At 42.9% G+C, this 19,506-nt stretch overlaps 2 protein-coding genes across 6 annotated transcripts in view; one reads left to right on the forward strand and one right to left on the reverse strand.

Annotated features, from left to right (window-relative positions):
* Nucleotides 1-2,635: 2,635 nt before the first annotated feature.
* mbf1 (multiprotein bridging factor 1) lies at nt 2,636-9,026 on the reverse strand. 2 transcript variants are annotated; one of them, XM_065437396.2, is made up of 5 exons: nt 8,811-9,026; nt 8,664-8,715; nt 8,246-8,406; nt 7,465-7,558; nt 2,636-3,063 (listed from the first exon to the last, which is right to left on the reverse strand). In XM_065437396.2, exons 1-5 carry the CDS (start codon nt 8,886-8,888, stop codon nt 3,005-3,007), a joined length of 444 nt encoding a protein of 147 aa, XP_065293468.1. In that variant the 5' UTR covers nt 8,889-9,026; the 3' UTR covers nt 2,636-3,004. The 2 variants fall into 2 exon arrangements, with proteins under 2 accessions (XP_065293468.1, XP_065293469.1); XM_065437397.2 differs by lacking the exon at nt 2,636-3,063 and adding an exon at nt 5,120-6,302.
* Nucleotides 9,027-9,169: 143 nt separating this feature from the next.
* LOC135906157 (large proline-rich protein BAG6) overlaps nt 9,170-19,506 on the forward strand; it is a 231,625-nt gene continuing 221,288 nt past the window's right edge. For 2 of the 4 annotated variants that reach the window (XM_065437391.1, XM_065437394.2), the window contains exons 1-5: nt 9,350-9,484; nt 9,727-9,789; nt 10,021-10,062; nt 10,141-10,216; nt 17,128-17,348. In XM_065437391.1, coding sequence (XP_065293463.1) covers nt 9,482-9,484; nt 9,727-9,789; nt 10,021-10,062; nt 10,141-10,216; nt 17,128-17,348 — 405 coding nt within the window. In that variant the 5' untranslated portion in view covers nt 9,350-9,481. Of the gene's footprint in view, nt 9,305-9,347; nt 9,485-9,726; nt 9,790-10,020; nt 10,063-10,140; nt 10,217-17,127; nt 17,349-19,506 lie in introns of those variants that run through there. The other 2 variants (XM_065437392.1, XM_065437393.1) reach the window with 2 other exon arrangements.

Genomic DNA, 19,506 nt, shown 5'->3' on the forward strand with positions numbered 1-19,506 from the left:
GTAATTAGAGATTGCAGGGAGAGGCCTTCGTCCTGCAGTGGACATAAAATAGGCTGATGATGATGATCCTGCCCTATACAATTATGCATCCCTTTTTGTGGCAAATACACTAATTTCTACCATACTACCTGGCGGTGTCAGAAAAATACAGCGGTTCCCACGGTCCCCAACCAGCCCCAATGAGAGGCCACGCTACTCAGCTCTAGCCTGGATCACCAGCGGCATATAATGAATCAGGCACGCTCCCTTCACTTAGCAGTCAAGGCCACAGGAGCCCTGGCTCCTCCCACTGGGACAAGATTAACTTTAATCACGTTAAATGGTTTATTACTACTATTCAGAGTAGCACCACTTTCAAGATTGCAGGTCCTCAAAATCTGCTAAAATACCTGCATTGGAATGTCAATTAACATTGTACCTAATAGGGTGTCTACCAACTGGGAAAACCGGGATAGTCTGGAAATACTCAGGGAAAACTCGGGAAATTGGTGCTTCTATTAGGGAAAAATTAGCTGTCATGTTATTGAAAGAGTACAAAAAACGCCATATAATGCTAGCTCTAGTAAAAGAAAGAAGTCGTAATGAATTGCCCTTGATGCCGTATCATCGGCTGGAGGAGTTGCCAGTGTACAGTTAAGAACCGATTTTTCGGACGCCCGATTTTTGGGACATGCCCGATAATGCGGATGGCTTCGCGGCAAAAGTATTATACAAAGAACATATGCAATTTTAGAAGCAAGAACCCTTCGACGTCCGACTTTCCGGACTTTTTGCCGCAACTGCAGGTCTGAAACGGCATTAATTAAAGCCAACACCGCCGTTTTGATTACCTCGTCGCCTCGATCCGGTGCTCTCGCATGCAGATCCGCTGGCAGCCGTAGCCACACTACTTACTAGCTACTTCGACGTTCGCTACTTTTGGCAATTCGCCGCTGTTAGCAATGGCGCCGACTCAGCCTTTGTAATCCTTCAAAGCTTAGAAAGCACGGCGTGTTGCATTATGTCGGTTTTCGAAAGGCAGCGTCGCCTCAGCACAGCAATGTTACGCGATGAAGCACACGCGAAGTGTTGCAGTGAAGCTTAGCAAGCGTGGGAAGGTGCAATTGTCACGGGACACAGTACGGATTCCCTAATTATACGCGCGTACACCCGCAGCCTCCTGTCACAGTACGAGCACCGACATGCTTAGTAAGTGTGCTGGCAGGCCTTCAGAGCTTCTTGGCGGTGCCCGTGTTGATCTGAGCCCCTAAGGGCTCTAAAAGATTTGCATTAACTTTTTCGGACGTTTTCGTTAAGTATCGTTCGTTTAGTGTCAACTTCGTTTGAGCCCTTTAGGGCAGAAAAAGACATGCATTCATTTTTTCGGACGTTTACTGTACAACTGACGAAGAGGATGCTTCAAATGGTCCGTGGGGCGAACGAGAATGGAAAGGTCCCGCGCATCGAGGAATGATCGGGAAAGTAACTGTGCGGCCTCTTTTAAGGAGCTTTAGCCCCAAAAAGCAAATCGTTGGCTGAAGCCGAGATGCAGGTGTCCCTCATCGGAACCAAAATAGACTAATCAACTCGTTAAAGCAGTGAAACGCAATAATATTTGGGGTTTTACGTGCCAAAACCACTTTCTGATTATGAGGCACGCCGTAGTGGAGGACTCCGGAAATTTTGACCACCTGGGGTTCTTTAACGTGCACCTAAATCTAAGCACACGGGTGTTTTCGCATTTCGCCCCCAGAGTGAAACGCAACATTGAGGCGTTGTGCGCATGCTGAAAGCATGTCAGGACAGTTGAGGTACCAACTGTTGAGAGAGAATCTCGCTTGTGACAGAGTTGGGGCCTCATACCAGTGAGCTTGCCATCACTTGATAGAAATAGCTCGTTTTCAAAAATATTTGCTTCTGCATCTTTTTACTCGTATTTAAACTGTTCAACTCGATTTGCAATGGGCTTTACCATTTTATTCGCTGTGCATTTTACTAATCCCTTGCTTCAGTTTTCTATTTTTAATAAACACTACTTACTATTCAAACTGGATTAAGTTTATTGTAATTTTTTACCATACTAGGGAGTGATCAGGTGACATGGTGTCGCAAGGTTCTGAATCACTCAGGGAATTTGAAAAACTCAACTTCGTAGACACCCTGCCTTTTGGCAACTTAACTGGCACACCAATGTATTTCATAGCGCATTTTAAGAACCGATATTGGAAGGTAGGGCTAGTCATGTTTTGTGCTAAGCAGACACAATAGTTGCCTTTTATTTTACTATTTCAGCATGTGTCCTAAATTGAATATCAGTTAGTGAACCTTTTTAATTATCTACCTGGTTAGCTTTGGGCAAGCAATGTTGCCTCTTCAGGTAATCCACCTGAACAGGCCGAATTGCACTATATATGCTTCATGCAAATCTTTGAAAAATCTGTTTGTACTGCTACTACTAATCATAAAAGGTATATCCATAACTGCAGCTATTGTACAAGGAAATTGGAGATGCACTTAAAAACATGTGAAGGCACTTTAAAAAGGAGCGGCATACTGCAAAATAAGTAGCTGCTATAACAAGCAGGTAGATCATTTTCTTTTATGACACTGCAATGCATTCTTAAGGAAATCTTTAGCATGAATAATAGCACAAATATTGAAACAAACACTTTTATTTGTAGGTGCACACACACACACACATTTTTTCCAAACTCTGAAGACACAAATGCTGCTTCCAATGAAGCTGAAGTCGCCAAGAAACACATGGAGTGCATGTGCGATATTGCAAAGCTATGCAGTTTCCTCTGCTGGACTGCGTTTTCAGTGGCCTTGGCTTTGCCATGGGAAAAGGTTAAATCAGACTGGGCCCATGCGAACTTCTAGGAGCCTATTAACAAGACTGAAGAAACCAACAAAACATGACATGTGCTGAAGTAAAAGCCCTCTAAAAATCTGTCCAGCTTGGTCACTTGCAGCAAGCATACGAAAAAAAAAAAAGGGTTTCTTGCTGCTTTAGCTTTTGCAGCTACTTTTTCTTCTCAGGGCCCATTGGCATTCCTTTTTCCTTTCCACGAAGCTTCATTGCTGGAATACAAACAATAAAACTCAGTGACAATACTCGCACTGCTTTTATTCTAATCATGCAATTTCTCAACAAAATTGTATATGTTGTAAGTAGTAGATACCAACACCACATTGATATAGGCAGGCCACACATTGCCATGAGGTATATATGTTACTTCATGGGATTTCATGTCCTAAAGCAATATGGGGGCACTGAGATTCCATAGTAGAAGACTCAATTAATTTCAATTACTCGTGGTTAATGTGTGCTGAAAACTTGATAACCATTTTTGAATTCTGTTCCAATTGCAATGATTGGGAAACCGAACCTGCAACCTCATGTTCAGCAGAGAAATGTCACAGTGAGTGCCACAGATGTGTTAACACAACTAGAGAGGCTTTTTGTTTGTATAAACACCGCTATGCATATGTGTACAGGCATGATTATAAAGCTATCTGCTCACAAAATTATACACTGCTACAGTACAGGCATGCCATTTTTAAGGAAAGATGCACTTCAGAAAACTTGTCGCCAATTTTTTTGTAGCATCATGTTATGCGACATACCATGCCGAAATAAATTTTGATTGTATTCTCTTTTATGTACCGATTTTTGTAGTTAATGTAGCAATAGCTCGATTTGCCCCCTTAACCCTTTAGCCACCAACCCTGAGCTGTACTCATCACACGAGTTTGTACCATTATCGCTAACGAGTCACACTCGTCCGGCCCGACTTTCCGCTCCTTCCGCCGCCAGAGGTATCACGGCTGACGATTGCTTTGCTTGCAATTTTCAACCATAAATGGCGGTAGTTGTCTATGAAAAAACTGCATTTTTGTGCCTTTCATGCGTGTTTTAAATTTTCAGAATCATAATTGCATGGGAAAAATTATGACTATGTTAAAAAAAATTGGCTATTTTGGTATGTTTTTCGGAAGTTAAATTGGCAATTAAAGGGTTAAATTTCCCAGCTTGAAATTAAGCCATAATGCTATAAAAGTCTCAGGATAAATTATGTTGAATGTTTTAAATTCTATGGTTTTACGCACCAGAACCACAATATGATTATGCTGCATGCAATGTTGAACATTTGTATTTGAGTTACTTCTCTGCAAAATTTATTAAAACTAAAAATGTATCATATTTTGATAAACACTGTTGTGCTCTAGGCAAACAGAAGAGTATGGATGCAAACTTTCATAATGATAACGCAGTTTTCATTATGCAAACAACCACGCAAAACCAACCTGTACTGCAACATGAAATAACAGACATTATGCAGGAATGTCAAGGCGGTAAAACAAAACATGACTGCTTTCTTAGACAATATCTAATAGTGGGCAGTCTTTTCTATCTCTCCAGTGAGCTGCGATGACAAATGGTTGGTGCTCAGGCATAATATTAGCAATTTAAGTTAGTGCATTCTGCTTTTAACACGATGTTAAGGAGCCCATGTCACAGAAAATCCAGTGTCGGCATCGAATGTCGTTTCGGTGAAAAGATTTTCGAACCACTCATACCACACCCTCCATGTGATGCAAGGAATTTACTTAATTGAATTTCAACTATGACTTACACATAACCTACAAACGTCATAGCTCTTGGATTGTAATTAGACTATACGAGAAAACATAATTCTGTAGAGCGAAAACTCGAGCTCATTGCAGCTTTTCTACCAAGCACGAACCAGCTGCAGCGCCTGCCATTTGCACGCGGTTGGGTGTTATGGGGGCCACGAATAAGCGTGCCAGGTTCCTCGCAATACCTCCTGCTGGTGCTCGCCTCCGTCGCGTCGTGGCCCACACAAGTTTTTACCAGAGAGCCTGCCTCCGTGCATAACGTTCGCGGCCAGCGTTTCCCGGTAAACCTTACGGTTGCATACGCTCCAGTTGCTGGGAAACGTGAGCAGCGGTCAAGGATCTTTGAATGCTATCGCATTCTACTCTTAAGTGTCTCCAAATTAAGTTGAAGTGTCCTCCAAAATTTTCAGCATTTTCTAGTTCTAATCCTCGTTTGATCTTTTTACAGGGAAAATTAGAATGTTTAAGCATGACATTACAAGTGAAAACACAAAAACATGTTTGCAGACCCGTGCAACTCTTCAAACACTTTATCTGCACTTTATTTTTGAACATACAAAAAAGATGGCAAATAATCTCTTTGTTGCTGTACACTTCCATTGATCTCAAACAAACATGAACTGAAGTAGAAGAATGTTTGAAAGAAAAAAAAAGTACTGAAGGTAAACAATTTTGTTTGCTTGTCAGTTTGAAGAGGATAAAGTTGAAAATCTTGAGTGCTTAAAGTCACACTTCTGAAAAACTAAACTAAAGCATATTCATGCTCTTTCAAGTACCAGAAATGCAAGGACACTTAGCTGCTTTATGGTCCTGAGCACAGTTTCCTGTGGCTTAGTGTACTGATTGTGGTGAGTACATGTAGCATTTTCTAGGAGCAATAGTTGAGTAAGTGACTTATGCTTCAGGTGTCCTTTTAGCGCTGGGTAAAGGTCTGAAGATTTTGGCAAGTAAATAGGAAGGCAATGTGGTGAGCAACAGTCACTGTACTGCCAGGCTAAAGCAACTGCAATGGAATGGAAACACTTCGCAAATGACTACTGAAGTGATTGAAGGTATAACTGCAACACTCGAGGCCCACTGCTCCACACCTGCTCGATTCACTACTATTTCACTGCATGCTTTCCTGTCGAAATAATATCCACAATAAGGGGCCCAACAATTCTATGCACAAATTTGGGAAGCTTAAAAAATGAAAATGAGAGAACTCTTATGGACTACTTACGAATAAATTCTAATTGGCTTGCTGTGCAAACATTTAAGCAAAGTCACTTCGGATGTTTGCTTTTGCAATACACAGTATTCATCAATCTGCTAAAATGTTTTTAAATGAAAAAAAAAAGTTTAAATCTGCTACACTGCTGTCTTCACTAAAAAATAAGATGCCTTCTGAAGACATTGAGTGCGAAGTCTAGTTTCTCTCTCCACTAACCACTTTCCATACAATAAACATATTATGCAACTATTTTTTGCTACAACTGACTGTTGTAAAAAAAAAAAAAGAAACATGGCATAGCAATTATTACGTAAACAGCAGTTACAACAGAAAAAATATTTAACACAGTATCTGTTCTAATAGGTGGTATGCACTGACGTCAGTGAGACTACTATATTGTTGTACAGTCAGCATGGTAAAACTGCTCTTTATCTCGGTTCACATATCTTCGGCAGCACAGTAGAAGCTGTGAATAGGACAACAAAATGGTGAATGTAACGCCACGTCAAAACTCCCTACACTCCCCAAGCCAGAGCTGCCAATTGACACAAAAAACTAATATGACAAAAAGGAAATTCTGTGTTTTAAGCCTCAAGTAGAGATGATAAGGCAAAAGCAAATTAAATGCGAACACACTTGGCTTTCTGCTGCCCAGATCACTTAGGAAAATTTTTGCAATGTGGTGGCACCTAAAATTGACTGATCTGTCATGTCTCACTGCTCCAAAGCAACACTGGGGCCATGAGAGACGTTGCTGTAGAGGGCCCCAGATTAATTTTGACTAACTATAGTTTTTTAACGTGCACCTAAATCTAAGTACGAGTAATTTTGCAATCTGTCCCCATGAGGATGTGGCCACGACTGCTGGGAATCAAACCCTCAACCTCATGTTCAGTAGCTGAACGCCACTGCAGTGGGTACAACCTTAGTTGTAAGTAATCATGCTTTGACTGACATTATAAGGCTCATCACTGTTGTTCCAGTGAGTGAAAAGTGCCGTCGAGCGTGAAGCATACTGCTGCACGGATAGAAGTCTCGTTCGAGGCTTTAATCTGTGGGAACAGCAGAAGTTTATTTGCTGTTCTGAGCCATTCTGCTCACCTTTAACAATGATCTTTTCAATCCTTTTTCATTGGTTCTTAACCTTCAGAAGTGAGAGGGACGCTGCAGCAGTTTCATTGCCAAGCGCCTTGGCATAGTTGTTACACCCAAACACAGTACAGATTACCACTGCGAATTGCCACAATGGTGTTTTCCGTACAACATGCAGCAAAATACAACACACTTACAATGGCTGCGTAACCAAAAATATGGCACCAGAATTAGCAACAACACTTGTATCACCTGGGAGCGCTGCTCCGATGCAACCCTAAACAAACACGAAGAAGCGCTCTCAGCTTCACACATAGTGAAGAACAAATTAGCAACTTAAATGCTATCAAGCATTTTGCATGTGGTTCATAAGCTTTACTGTTGAAGTCCTTCACAGGTAGCAGCATTTGCATAGACCTCAATGGAATGTACCTTCACCTCATTTTGAACAACCCTTGGTATAAGTATACAGCGTCACAATTTATTTTTACAATGTTAATATAAACAAAGATATCGCAAACGGTTTGATAACTTACCAATCACTTTTTCAATTTTTGCCAAGACTTGCTGGTTTGGTATGGCACGACCAGCTTCGTAATCATTTATCACTTGAGGCTTCTCATTGATTTTCTGAAAGCAACACACTCAACAGCTCAACTGGCAAACACAAACTATCAAAAATTTTCTTCAAGCTGCCCCGACAGATAAAAACTTGTTCCACCGAAAGGATGATTTATTGAAATAATACACTTAAAATCCTAATACTGCACCGTTTTGCTTTACCACGTATGTGTACAAGGTATGGGGAATGTTACCGTGCCATTATTTACAAACAGATTGACTTATGACCTATTTGCAAAGAACAGTCGAAAATAGATGAAACAACCACTTATAACATAACTAGGGATCTGTAACTAAGTTCTCAATTTGCACTTCTGCTTTCCTGCTGGTTCGATGTGCAACTGCCGGGCACTGCCCTTCAAGCACTCGTTTGGTTGTGGCGGAACCATAATATGTAAATAAAGTGTTTCGTGCGACCATTCTACACGGGGTACTAATTGGAGCAACACCAGCCAAAATAAAACCAAGTATACAGTAGCAGTAAAAATAGCACGCGTCTCTGCACGATGACATAAGAAAGCAGCACACGCATGCAGACGCACAACCACAGAAGAAATTCCGCAAATTAGTGTTTTTGCCAAACCGATTGTCATGCGCTTTGTCAAGCGCACAGAAAAGCAAAAACAAGTTGCGCATAGCTTGCGATGTGCAACGTGTTCAACATGCTCGTAGCCAAGGCATCAATTAACCACTTACGGTGGCCAGTTCCTTCTGTGTCATGTTCTTGGCCTGCCTGCCTTGTTGAATGAGTCTTCCTACGTCCAGGCCAATGCGGTCGTGATGCAACTCTTCAGTCTCTCGGTCAAGCTTAGCAGTATTTAAGGTAGTGACTGTCTTCTTATTCGTCGCAGCGTTGACTGAACCATGCGAAGCAAACAGTCACAAAAGAATTGATCATTTAAAATCTAAGCCGAATATAGCTAGCGTAGCACCTTCTTTTTACCATATTTCATGCGACTAGATCGCTTGCACAATTCAACGACACGTTACTCCTTGCCCTCAATTCATGCCTAATGCGAAAACATAGAACGCACATCCTCAGATCACTGGTGTCCACCTCACAAATACACGGGACTCAAGCAAGGAAGCTTACAAGATCCGAAGTCCCACTTACATTTTTTTGTGGTCTCGATTGGCACTCCCTGCCTTTGTGCTGCATTGATTACCTGTTTAAAGAAAACAGGAAAGCGCGATGCATTTTACGCGTCACTCGAACGTGCCTTTAAACCAGGCTCGCAGCCGAAGTGCGTTAGAGACAAACCTGTTGAGAGCGCAGCTGACTAGCCTTCATAGGCTTCTTTCGCAGGTATGTGACAGTGTCCCAGTCCGTCTCAGACATGGTGAGCGTCCAATCCTTATCACAATTTGAAAATAATACAGCCACAAAACGACGGTACGCCTCAGAAACTACCTCTCACGAGCCTCACGAGCCTTCTCGAACGCAGCGAACGTGCTAATAACAAGTACACATGCAAGATGGCGCCTACCTCGGTCTCGTGCACAAATACTTCTTTAAAGTAAAATATAAATATAATCATTGTTTGCTCAGTCCTTGTTAACACAATTTATTTTTAAACGTTAAATATATTTATTTATGATTTTCTCTTCGTTCGACTTTTCGATTACTGCGACCCTTAGTGGTTATGCGAAGAGCGAAGTATCCTCCCAGGCGGCGAAGAAGTGTGCGAACGCGTATATCTGCATCAGGTTTATGCTCGTTCATCTTTAGGCCGGATACACAAAACAGCTAAAATTGTGAGTACAGTCGGCACAGTTGACCCCTTTTACTTGTATGTGCCAACAATGCATAACATGTGCAAGTAGCGCGTCACCTGCTTAGCCAGTGGTCTACATCATGTAACTTCGCCTCACCAAAAACCTTTAACACTTATTTTTGTGTGGCCGCTGGTGCATCGAGAACATCAACAGCGAATGGTTGTGAACGTAGTTCTCTTTCATTTAGGCGTTCTCTTGCAGATACATATTACCGTTATAGTGGGCAATACCAGCTAGACGTTTCCTGTTCCGTATTTTTAAAGATACGTTGTTTTTGTATTCAGCCAGGCCTTACTTTCATGTTATTAGGCATCTCAACAGACCTTTTACTTTTTTTAGTGTGCTAGCAATCGGATTCTGTGACTGTGTTTGCCTCCCTCTGACCGCACGTTTTTTTGCAGATGTTGGAAGTCACAGTGAAGACGTTAGATTCACAGAATCGAAATTACTCTGTACCTGACGATGTAAGTTTGCTTGTTTCATTTCATCGCGCTTGCTACAAAGCGGAAATTTAGTTCTTACAGTGGTTTTACTCAGCTTCCTAAGCACTATATGGGTACGCGTAATGCTTTACATGCTGATATATCACGTTGGTTTACGCTCCTGCAGATAGCAGAAGCGTAAGTGACAGCCGTTACCTGTCATTTCTCAGATCCATTTGTTTGATATACATTTCTTTACCTTGTTTTCTTTAGATCACTGTCAAAAGCTTCAAAGAGAAAATAGCCTCGTCAGTGGTAAGTCGAGATGAGTTTTTTTTTTTTTCATTTTGAAGCTGGTCATCGCTTCCTTTAAATCTGACAATGTTATTTCAGAACATCACTGCAGACAAGCAACGTCTTATCTTCTGTGGGCGAGTGCTGCAAGATGACAAGAAATTGAGTGATTATGGTAAGGTTGCTTTGTAACTTGAACCATTTGTCATTATCATTGTTCTGAGAATGTTTTCATGCTCAGCCTGGCATTGTCCTTCTAGCTGGTTTCTACAGTGACTCACAGCATCAACTGTTACAACTGTTACATCAACTGTTATATAACAGCATCAGATGCTGTTATAACACATCATCTTCCAGTGATGCTATGTTATGGTCAGGAAACTGCCCAAGCGTGGCAAAATAAGGTCCCATAGCTTTGTTTACAATTACTGCATGTATTGATGCATGTTAAACTGTAAGAAAATGTAAATGTTCTTCCTTACATCATTCCAATTCCTAAGGTCCTCATTATTTTTCTTTAGGTCGTGTTTCCTGTGATTCAATGCTTAGTTGACAAGGCCCACTTGCTACAACCACCCATGGCAATATTCATGAAACTGCTTCATAGATTTGAAATGCTTTTTGTAAATTGATATCAATGCGAAGTTTATGTTGCTGTAAACTCTATTAGTTTACCCGCAGTGGTTGCTTAGTGGCTATGGTGTTGGGCTGCTAAGCAAGAGGTCGCGGGATTGAATTCCGGCGATGACGGCTGCATTGTGATGGGGGCGAAATGCGAAAACACCCGGGTACTTAGATTTAGGTGCACAGTAAAAAACCCCAGATGGTCCAAATTTCCGGAGTTCCCCACTACGGCATGCCTCATGATCAGATAGTGGTTTTGGCACGTAGAACCCCATAATTTGAACTGTATTAGTTTGTGTGTGTTGCCATCAGAAGAATGTTGTGATTTCTGTCACAGCCTTCTACTGCTGTGCTCTAGACAGCTGTTGTGTGTGCAAAACCTTTTTTTCCCTCATCGGAGGTGCTTTGTAGGTTGATGTATGATTGAGATTAGAGTTCCTCAGTTTTGAGACAGTGATGCATTTGCTGAAGCAATTGCACCTGGTTACTCCGTAAATCACAACTTCCCGCTAGTGTACTCCCTTCCATTCAAAATTTGCAGTGAACAGTGTGTGTGCGTATGTAAACTGCACTCTGCAATGTAATTGGTTTGCAGGGTTAGCCCTCACAGTGCCATCAGGGAGGTGGCATTAGGCAGTTGCGAACAGCTTTTCACTAATTAGCATGTTTGGTGCTCTATACATGGGACTTCATGTTCTTCGAAATCAAGCAAAATACTGTTGTTCAAAGCACAATTACCTGTATTTCTTCAGTTCTGCACTTTTCTGTGCTTGAATATGTGAATTCACAGTTCTGTAAAACGTCTGTGTAGTTCAGTTGTCTGTTATTTGACTGAACATGTGTGCATTTGCTTGCATAAACACATCGTCCTATGTTCTACACACATCTTTTAGAACCCTCTTCAAGGTGATTTTTACCCTAGGGAGATCTCTGTGAGAGATATTAGAGGGGCAATGTGGTCACTTGCTGCGAGTTCCCTATAGACCTCCCCACTTACATGGTTGAGGCTAATGAGTTTCCTACAAAGATTGGTAGTGGGAGCTTTGTGTTGCGATTGTTAAGCTACCATGAGATGTGGGATTGAATCCCAGCTATGGTGGTTGCATTCCGATCGGGGCGAAATGAGAAAACACTCGTGTACTTAGGTTTAGGTGCATTTTAGATAACCCCTTGTGGTCCACATGGTCCACATTATTCCAGAGTCCTCCACTACGGCGTGCCTCATAATCAAATCGTGGTTTTAGCACGTAAAACCCCACAGAGAGAAAAGCTACCTTGAGAACAATGAGTAGTGGTTCGATTTGTTTATACCCGCCGTGGTTGCTCAGTGGCTATGGTGTTAGGCTGCTGAGCATGAGGTCGCGGGATTGAATCCCGGCCATGGCGGCCGCATTTCGATGGAGGCGAAATGCAAAAACACCCGTGCACTTAGATTTCGGTGCACATTAAAGATCCCCAGGTGGTCGAAATTTCCAGAGTCCTCCACTACGACGTGCCTCGTAATCAGAAAGTGGTTTTGGCACGTAAAACCCCATAATTTAATTTTTTTTCTATTTGTTTAAGCTTTGGGCTTGTGGCTACAGACATTCTCAGCATGTTAGTTTAAAGGGACCCTGAACCACCCCTGGGGCTTCGAGAAATAACATAGTCCACGGGTAGCATATGCTGTTGTGAACATCTCAGCCAAGTTCTGCTGTCGTATGCGGTTCGTGGAGCTTGCAAGCGCAGTGTGAAGTCACATTTTTCTCAAACGCTCTCGTTTCAAAAACCCCATGATCCTTGCTCTTTTCTGTGGGCTCTATTTCATCATAAAGCACACTCCAATACACGGCTGCTATTGGTCGCTGTGCTCAGCTACACTGTGGCCGCTGCGAGGTGCCGTCACGAGTCCAGTGGCTAAGCGCACTGCGGCTCTCTGAGGAAAGCTGTGTTTGGCATACGTTTAGCACGGCATAGGCACCAAATTGGAAATTTGAACTGCGCACTACGGTGATGTCTCCGTCATAGCCTTCGCAGTGCAAGGCATTGGAGGAGAAAGGGGAGCACAGCTGATGCCGTGTTTGATTGTCGATAACTCCGCCTCTGCTGAATGCATTGAAGTACTTTTTGCGGCAAAGTGGTTCTGAAATAGCCTATCTTCACTTCAAATGTCTTTCTCCACTTCGATAAAAAGTGGCTCAGGGCCCTTTTAATGTGAAAGCATTATATGCCCCATTACGTGAAAATACGGCATTATCGTGAGCGGCGTGACGCAAAGATGGTACCAAAAATGGTCAGAGGTGCTACGAGTAAGAAACGCATAAAAAAATTCTTGGATTGACGTCGGATTAGTCGTGCAGGTTTCCGTAAACAGTCAATTCATAGAATAGAAACATAAATTTGGTACATGAAGGTCTGGGTGCGAATCGAACCCAGGCCTCCGGGGTGCGAAACGAGCATGGTTATGGTTGACTAAAGTTGTGCCTACTGCGTGCGTCATTGCACACGTCATGTCACAGCCTCCCACGTATCATTTGCTCTTCGGATTTCATTGGTGCTGTGTCTACTGGGGTGCACTCTGAAGCGTCTACCTCAGTGGCATCTGTGAAACATGGTTGCCCACAGAAGCACACCACATAAGACGAAGCAAGGGAACACAAAAAGGAAGGCCGTGCAAGTTTACGACATGCATGAGAACATGTGGATAAATACCTAAGCGAAAAGATTGCCGCAAAGCGACTACAATGCTTTCGCATTCCCCCATGTAAGCAGTCTTAAGTGTCTCTGCTGAACTTTATTTATGCTTTATTTTTCTAAATTTCCAAGCAATCGTAGTTTTCTAAACATTTCAAGGAAATAAGTCTGTGCACAGTCTTGGCACAGTCGTGAATTTTTACATATGTAACAGAATGTTTTGTTGGAAATTATCAATTTGCAAAGTTACAAAGCCATTTAGGCAAATCCATGTACTGCCCATCATTCTCTTGCTGGTGTAACTGCCATATTTTCAGCTACTCTAGACACTAGTGTTGAGTCCCTCTAGTAATTTTCTAGAAAGCCTTATGGACAAGGCGATTGGGGAGGGAGTTCAGTGTTATCAGACTATTTTGACAGCTTCTACTCTCGACATCATGCTTCATCACTTGCGGATCACATCACTAGCATGCTTTGAGAGTAACATTGTCGGCTAATTTTTGCATCGTGGTGCTTGCACGTAGAATGCACCTTTGAAAATGCAACCGAGCTACTGTGACTGTGAATGACAACACACTGAAGTGATTGTGATACAGCTGCTGCTCTCTTCAGCAGCAATTTAGTTAATGTTGTCAAACACCAGCAGCAGGTGCTGCTGCATCCCTCCACTCAGTAGGGATCGTTCAGTCCTCTTGGTGAGCTCCTCTGTCCCCCAGGGATATGAGTAATTGTCCCTTCTCACAAAATTGTAACCTATGCATGCTCCCCGCACTGATGGGTGGGATTTCTACCCCATGTTAATACCCCTTATAGGTTTCTTCACCAGGTTTCGGTACTGTAAGCAGTCAAGCATGGTGCAAAGATCATGTGGTGGCAATTGTCTCCATTCTTGCAATAGTGTGCACTGTGAAAACAGCTGGAAATTCAAAGAAAAGCCTGTGTCAGGGTCTTCTCAGTGGAGCGAGCCCCTCTCCTCACTGGCGTAGATGTCACTGGCATCACCTTTACATCATGCATCGGTTGCAGCTGAATGCTGTTTCAACAACTGTGCAAGTCAGCAGGAGACTGCACTTTTTTTCCCCCTTAGTGAGCACTCAGTTCGAAAACCATGTGCTTTATGCACTACTGTCTCCAGAGCACCAGCTTGAGACTCGTCTGTTATCTCTGAAGGCCACGTCACGCACCAACTTGCCACCTCAGCACATTCTTCTTTTTTTCTCTTATTTCTCTTCGCTCTCGCACACCACTTTGTTCTCATTTTCTCTCCCCCCCTGTATATCTGGCATAGCGCTTCACTTTTTAGTCTCCTCTTTCAGTATATTTTTTCTAGAGCATGTGAACACGACACAGAACCAACAACATCACCATTGTTATCACAAAATGGCAGCAGTGGTAGTTTTTCACATAAGATAGCGATTGACTGTGACACGCTGATTTGAGGCTTTAGTTACGAAAACTCATTCAAAAGATAACTTATATTGCATGCTAAGCTAGCAGCAATAGAGTCTCATCACATGTTTTTGGGAAGGGTGTTTAGAGAGTTAAATTTCTGAATAGAATCGAATACAGATATTTGAAAATAATGTCTGAATATCGAATTTAACTTTCTTATTTCTACACAAAGTAATACATGAAGTTTTTGCAGAGTCCATTTGCTAAAAAGGTGATGCTCATACACATCTGAAATATGTATGTAATACCATTCACAACTGGACATCCAGGCAACTGTTGATCTTGTAAACAAGAAACAAATGCTTTCAATTATTTAGCACACAATGTCAATGGTGGTAATTAAACAGGGGAACAGCATGTCATCAGGTCCACGTTCAGTGTTGTGTTCATTCAAGCAGAGAAGTGTACTTGATACTATAGCGCTGCATATTGTTTGAAATGGATGCAAACATGGTCAGACTGGCCATATAATAAATAGAGACAACAAGTTCGCATATAGGCTGCCTGAAAGTGACCCATTATTGTTGAATGATGGAATTTTGGAACAGAAGTTGTCCTCCCCCACACCCCTCCTGCACAGCTCTCCTGCAACAGACCCATTCAGAACAGTTCATTTTCATACTGTGTTCTTTGAGACCCGTTAAGTGTTATCCCTTATGTTCGAAAGGTATGACTGTTAGACAATTTCAGTTGTGGATTCTTCAATACAAATCACATAGCAACGACTGTTCAATTCATATTTACACATCCCTAGTTTTCTGCACTCCGGGAACTTGTGTGCATAGCAGGATGAACTGGCAAAGTGGTTAGCCTAGGCGTGGGTATCAGCTGTGGTGGTGTAGTGGCTTCTGTGTTGTGCTGCTAAGTCTGAAGTTGCGGGATCAAATTCTAGCCTTGGTGGCTACATTTCGATGGGGGTGAAAGGTAAGAACACCAATGCACTGGGCATTGGGTGCACAGTAAAGAACAGTAAAGAAGTGATCAAAATTAGTCCAGGGTCTCCCACTAATGCATGCCTCATAATCGTAGTGTGGTTTGCATGTAAAACCCCAGAATTGGTTTAAAAAATTTTTAGACGTGGGTGACAGTCTCGTTTGCAGTTGTAGCTAAGTGGTTCGAAAAATGGGGAATATCAAACTCGATAGACGACAAGGAGGCAACGTGTTGTGGCCCATAGAAAGCGATAAAAAGCAGTTTGAGGTCGATGACGACGCCCATTGAGTATATGAATTATCGTTCTGTAATGGTAAATTCCAATTTCTGATTGCTAGAATTAGAGGCATGTTAAATTCTTTTTCTTTTTTGTTGTACAACTTCTTGCATGTTAGATTTGCACATTGTTTTGTATGATTAACTCATAACTGAGTGCACATTAAATTTGGGTGTATGTCATAATCTTGTAATGATTGCCTGATAAAGCAGTGGTAGGCTTGGACATTTCTTCTGCCTCTTTAATTCAACCCACTGGGTAATTAAGTAAATTCTGTCAGTCCCATCAAGGTTGAATTAACAGCATCGACTGTATATTCAGTATATAATCTGATTCACACATATATCCAGTTGTCATTTTTTTTACTGTAGCTTCTGAAGCTGAATTGTTAGCAGCATCATTGCCACTTTGTGACCAACCTTTCAAAGCAGAAAGCCACTCATGGTGGTGCACCCACATGGTTAGGGTATGGCTGTCCTCGTGCCTCAGTGCTGCAAAATATCTATAGAAATTCTAGTGCATACATGTCTGTATGCCTGTGAGACGCATCTAACCTTATTTGTACATATGTATCCACTTGTGGTCAGCATTACTAAATAGTTCAAGGGTGATGTTTTGTAATGATCCATTTCATTTTTCATTCCTCATGTACATAGCAACGAGTGGCCAACCCTGCTGATAATTGTGGCATAGCAGTGCTTGAGGAGATAATGAAGGGCACATAAAATGTAAAATGAAACATTTCAAAATTATTCCAAAATATTACTTTTGCACTTCACAGTTGTGAGTTCCTACTGACAACGTTTCTTCTGCTTTACTTTTAGAGTAACCTGTTTACCTGATTTGATGACTAAATATGAATCCATCAATATGTTGAAACATGTTGAAGAAAAGAAAAAAAATGCTGTTGTGTAGAACAGAGCAAACAGAAAGCATGTCAGAAATAAAATATCCTGCCACTGATTTGTGTGCCATCTTGATGTACTAATGCTTTTATTCCACTTTTCAAGATGCGGGCATCATATTGATACTGCTGTTGCCATTCATGATTGCAGTGGAAGCAGTGTTACCTCACTTGTACATCTGTATGGCTCCTTAGTAGCTGTCGGTGTTCATTCTCTGTGCAGATGTTAATGGCAAGGTTATTCACTTGGTGCAACGGCCACCACCACAGCCGTCTTCGGGGGGCTCATCTTCATCGGGGGCTGCCAGCACTGGTTCTGCTTTAGGAGGTGGAGGGCCCAGAGGAAGTGCATCTGGTGGGCTGCCTCACCCTCGTGAAGGGGGTGGCTTTCTGCTTGGTGCTTTCACCATCCCCCAGGACATGATTGATCCTGCCCAAGTACAGGTGGGCCCAGCATGCTGCTACTGTTGCTTTACCTTGGCTGTAGGCTGCTATTTTACAGCAAAGCGGTTAAGGACTACTTTCCCCACTATCATGTCTGTGTGTAGAAAAAACCCTGAAGAAGTGCACTGCCGGGCCGACCCGCAGCAGAGGTGATGCAGGCGTTAAAACACTCCCCATACGTGGGCCGATCTCGAAGATAGTGCAATACTGGGCCGAACCGCGGCGGCAAAGCAGGCTTTAAAGGAGTACTTATACAAAATTTTCAAGTCAAGTTAACGCGCGAGATCGATTTACGTGGGCACGCACACATCGTCTGCAATATATGAAGGGCGAATACAGCTCAGAACATATATAAAATCAATTTCTAAGTACATGCGCGTAGCCAACCGCGAAACGCAGCACCTCGCGACATAGACATCAAGAAAGGAATGTCAACAACCGAGAAAATGTTACGTCACGGGTGTGTGATGCCGTCGGGACAGGCCCTGCGAGCAAGTTTCTTGCCAGTCTGGTTGTCCCGGTGTCTTTTTTTTTCTTCCTGGTCGTGACGCTGACCTCTTCGTCTCTGCGAAGCGGCTCGCATGGCTAGCCTGTTTTCTCATCGCTACCAACGGCGACGGGAAAACTATTTGTATTGTCACTTATGAGCGAAATAAATGTGCAGACGTTGATTGTGTTGACGAATATAGATGCTTTATTACCAGCTGCAGACCAGTCGCAGGGGCTGTCGGCCTCGAATCCGACGGCCAGCGAGCTAGGCCTATAACCGTTTCCCAGCGATTGCCAGCTTGCCTGGCTTGCTAGTTGGCTATACTGTCGGCGTCGATAAGCGGCAGAAGTGGTCCGAGTTAGTGCGTGCCTCTGGACGCTTAGAATTGACCCCGTTGAAGAGCAGCCAGATTTGCTCGTTTCATTTCGAGCGTGCCTGTTATAAACAAAACCGGCCGAGCTAAGAGCAGTCCGACTATCTTCCGCCAAGACTACGTACCCCCAAGCCTGATGCTGTGCCGACTTTTACCTCGCCTTGGGTTCTGCTCCGGAATATGCTTCATTCCCAAAGCGCCCGCGACGAATGGCTCGTACTACTTGTGCCAGTGTGTACGCATATTGATAGCTGTCGCCAGCCGCACTTTCCGAGTAGCTGCTTTGTAGTGGGTCCAGTCACATGTGGTTGGCCACGTCTAATTTGGCAGTGACTACAGCAAGCAGAAAATAGTCGCTGCTGGACGACGAAATCGAGGACGACAATGATAGTGAGGACATATTGCAAAGCATGTGCAGGCGTAGCAGACGAACTAGCGACACGAAGCTTGCACGCCGGCGAACGTGGAACGTCACAGTTTTGTGCGATCACGTGTCCAGCTGTGTTTACATTCCTTCTTTGGCCCATCTCATTGCTCTCTCAAACCGAAACTTGAACTGGTCGCTACAAACAAGACTACAAATAATTACCTGTCGCGCTCTGAAGCTAATGATGTTTCGTGCTGTGATTACAGGGTCACTAGCTGCTTATTGCAGCAGAAAAAAACAAGATAAAATATTTTTGTGTCGGTACTCCTTTAAGCACTCCCTATACGTGGGCCGATCCCGAAGATAATGCAACACCAGGCTGACCTGTGGCGAAGGTGCAGTTCGCCATTAAGGGGCCCACATACACAGCTTCGCTGGTCATCCTTCTTCACAGAGTGGAAAAGGACTGAGTTTCTTTCGGCACTGTTTTTCATAAATGTGTGGACTTCAGCCACCTTGCTCCTTATTTCATGTGTACAGAATTGAAGAATTCAGTTTTACCGTACTGAACTGAATTTGTCCTTGAATATGCATAAATTCCTTTGGCTGTAGAATGTATCTTGAAGAAGGAATAGTGGATATATCTGCAATACGTAGAGTATGTACCTGGCGGAATGAGGAAATCTCCATAGCTCGGCTGTGGCACAGCTCGAGTGACCACCCTTGTCGTTTACTATATTACTCTATGGTGCTGTCATGTCAACAGAAGTCGCACTAATAGCATGCTCTGTGGTGCGATGGCACCTCCCAAAGCCAGATTTTTTACACAATTTTTGCCGAAGTTGCACTGAAAAAATGTGACTTCTGTGTCACTTTATAATATTTTCCCGCATGATAACCCCCCCCCCCCCCCTGCCTCGAGGATCTC

Source organism: Dermacentor albipictus, chromosome 1 (genome assembly GCF_038994185.2).
Source record: "Dermacentor albipictus isolate Rhodes 1998 colony chromosome 1, USDA_Dalb.pri_finalv2, whole genome shotgun sequence".
In the NCBI taxonomy this organism is placed as follows: Eukaryota; Metazoa; Arthropoda; class Arachnida; order Ixodida; family Ixodidae; genus Dermacentor; species Dermacentor albipictus.

What these genes read in the sequence shown, in the direction of transcription:
- mbf1 (XM_065437396.2), bottom strand. Translation starts at nt 8,888, where the DNA reads ATGTCTGAGACGGACTGGGACACTGTCACATACCTGCGAAAGAAGCCT. An exon ending in AATCGAGACCACAAAAAAAT is followed by an intron (nt 8,407 to 8,663) that starts GTAAGTGGGACT and finishes CGCATGGTTCAG; the next exon opens with TCAACGCTGCGACGAATAAG. An exon ending in CACAGAAGGAACTGGCCACC is followed by an intron (nt 7,559 to 8,245) that starts GTAAGTGGTTAA and finishes TGTTGCTTTCAG; the next exon opens with AAAATCAATGAGAAGCCTCA.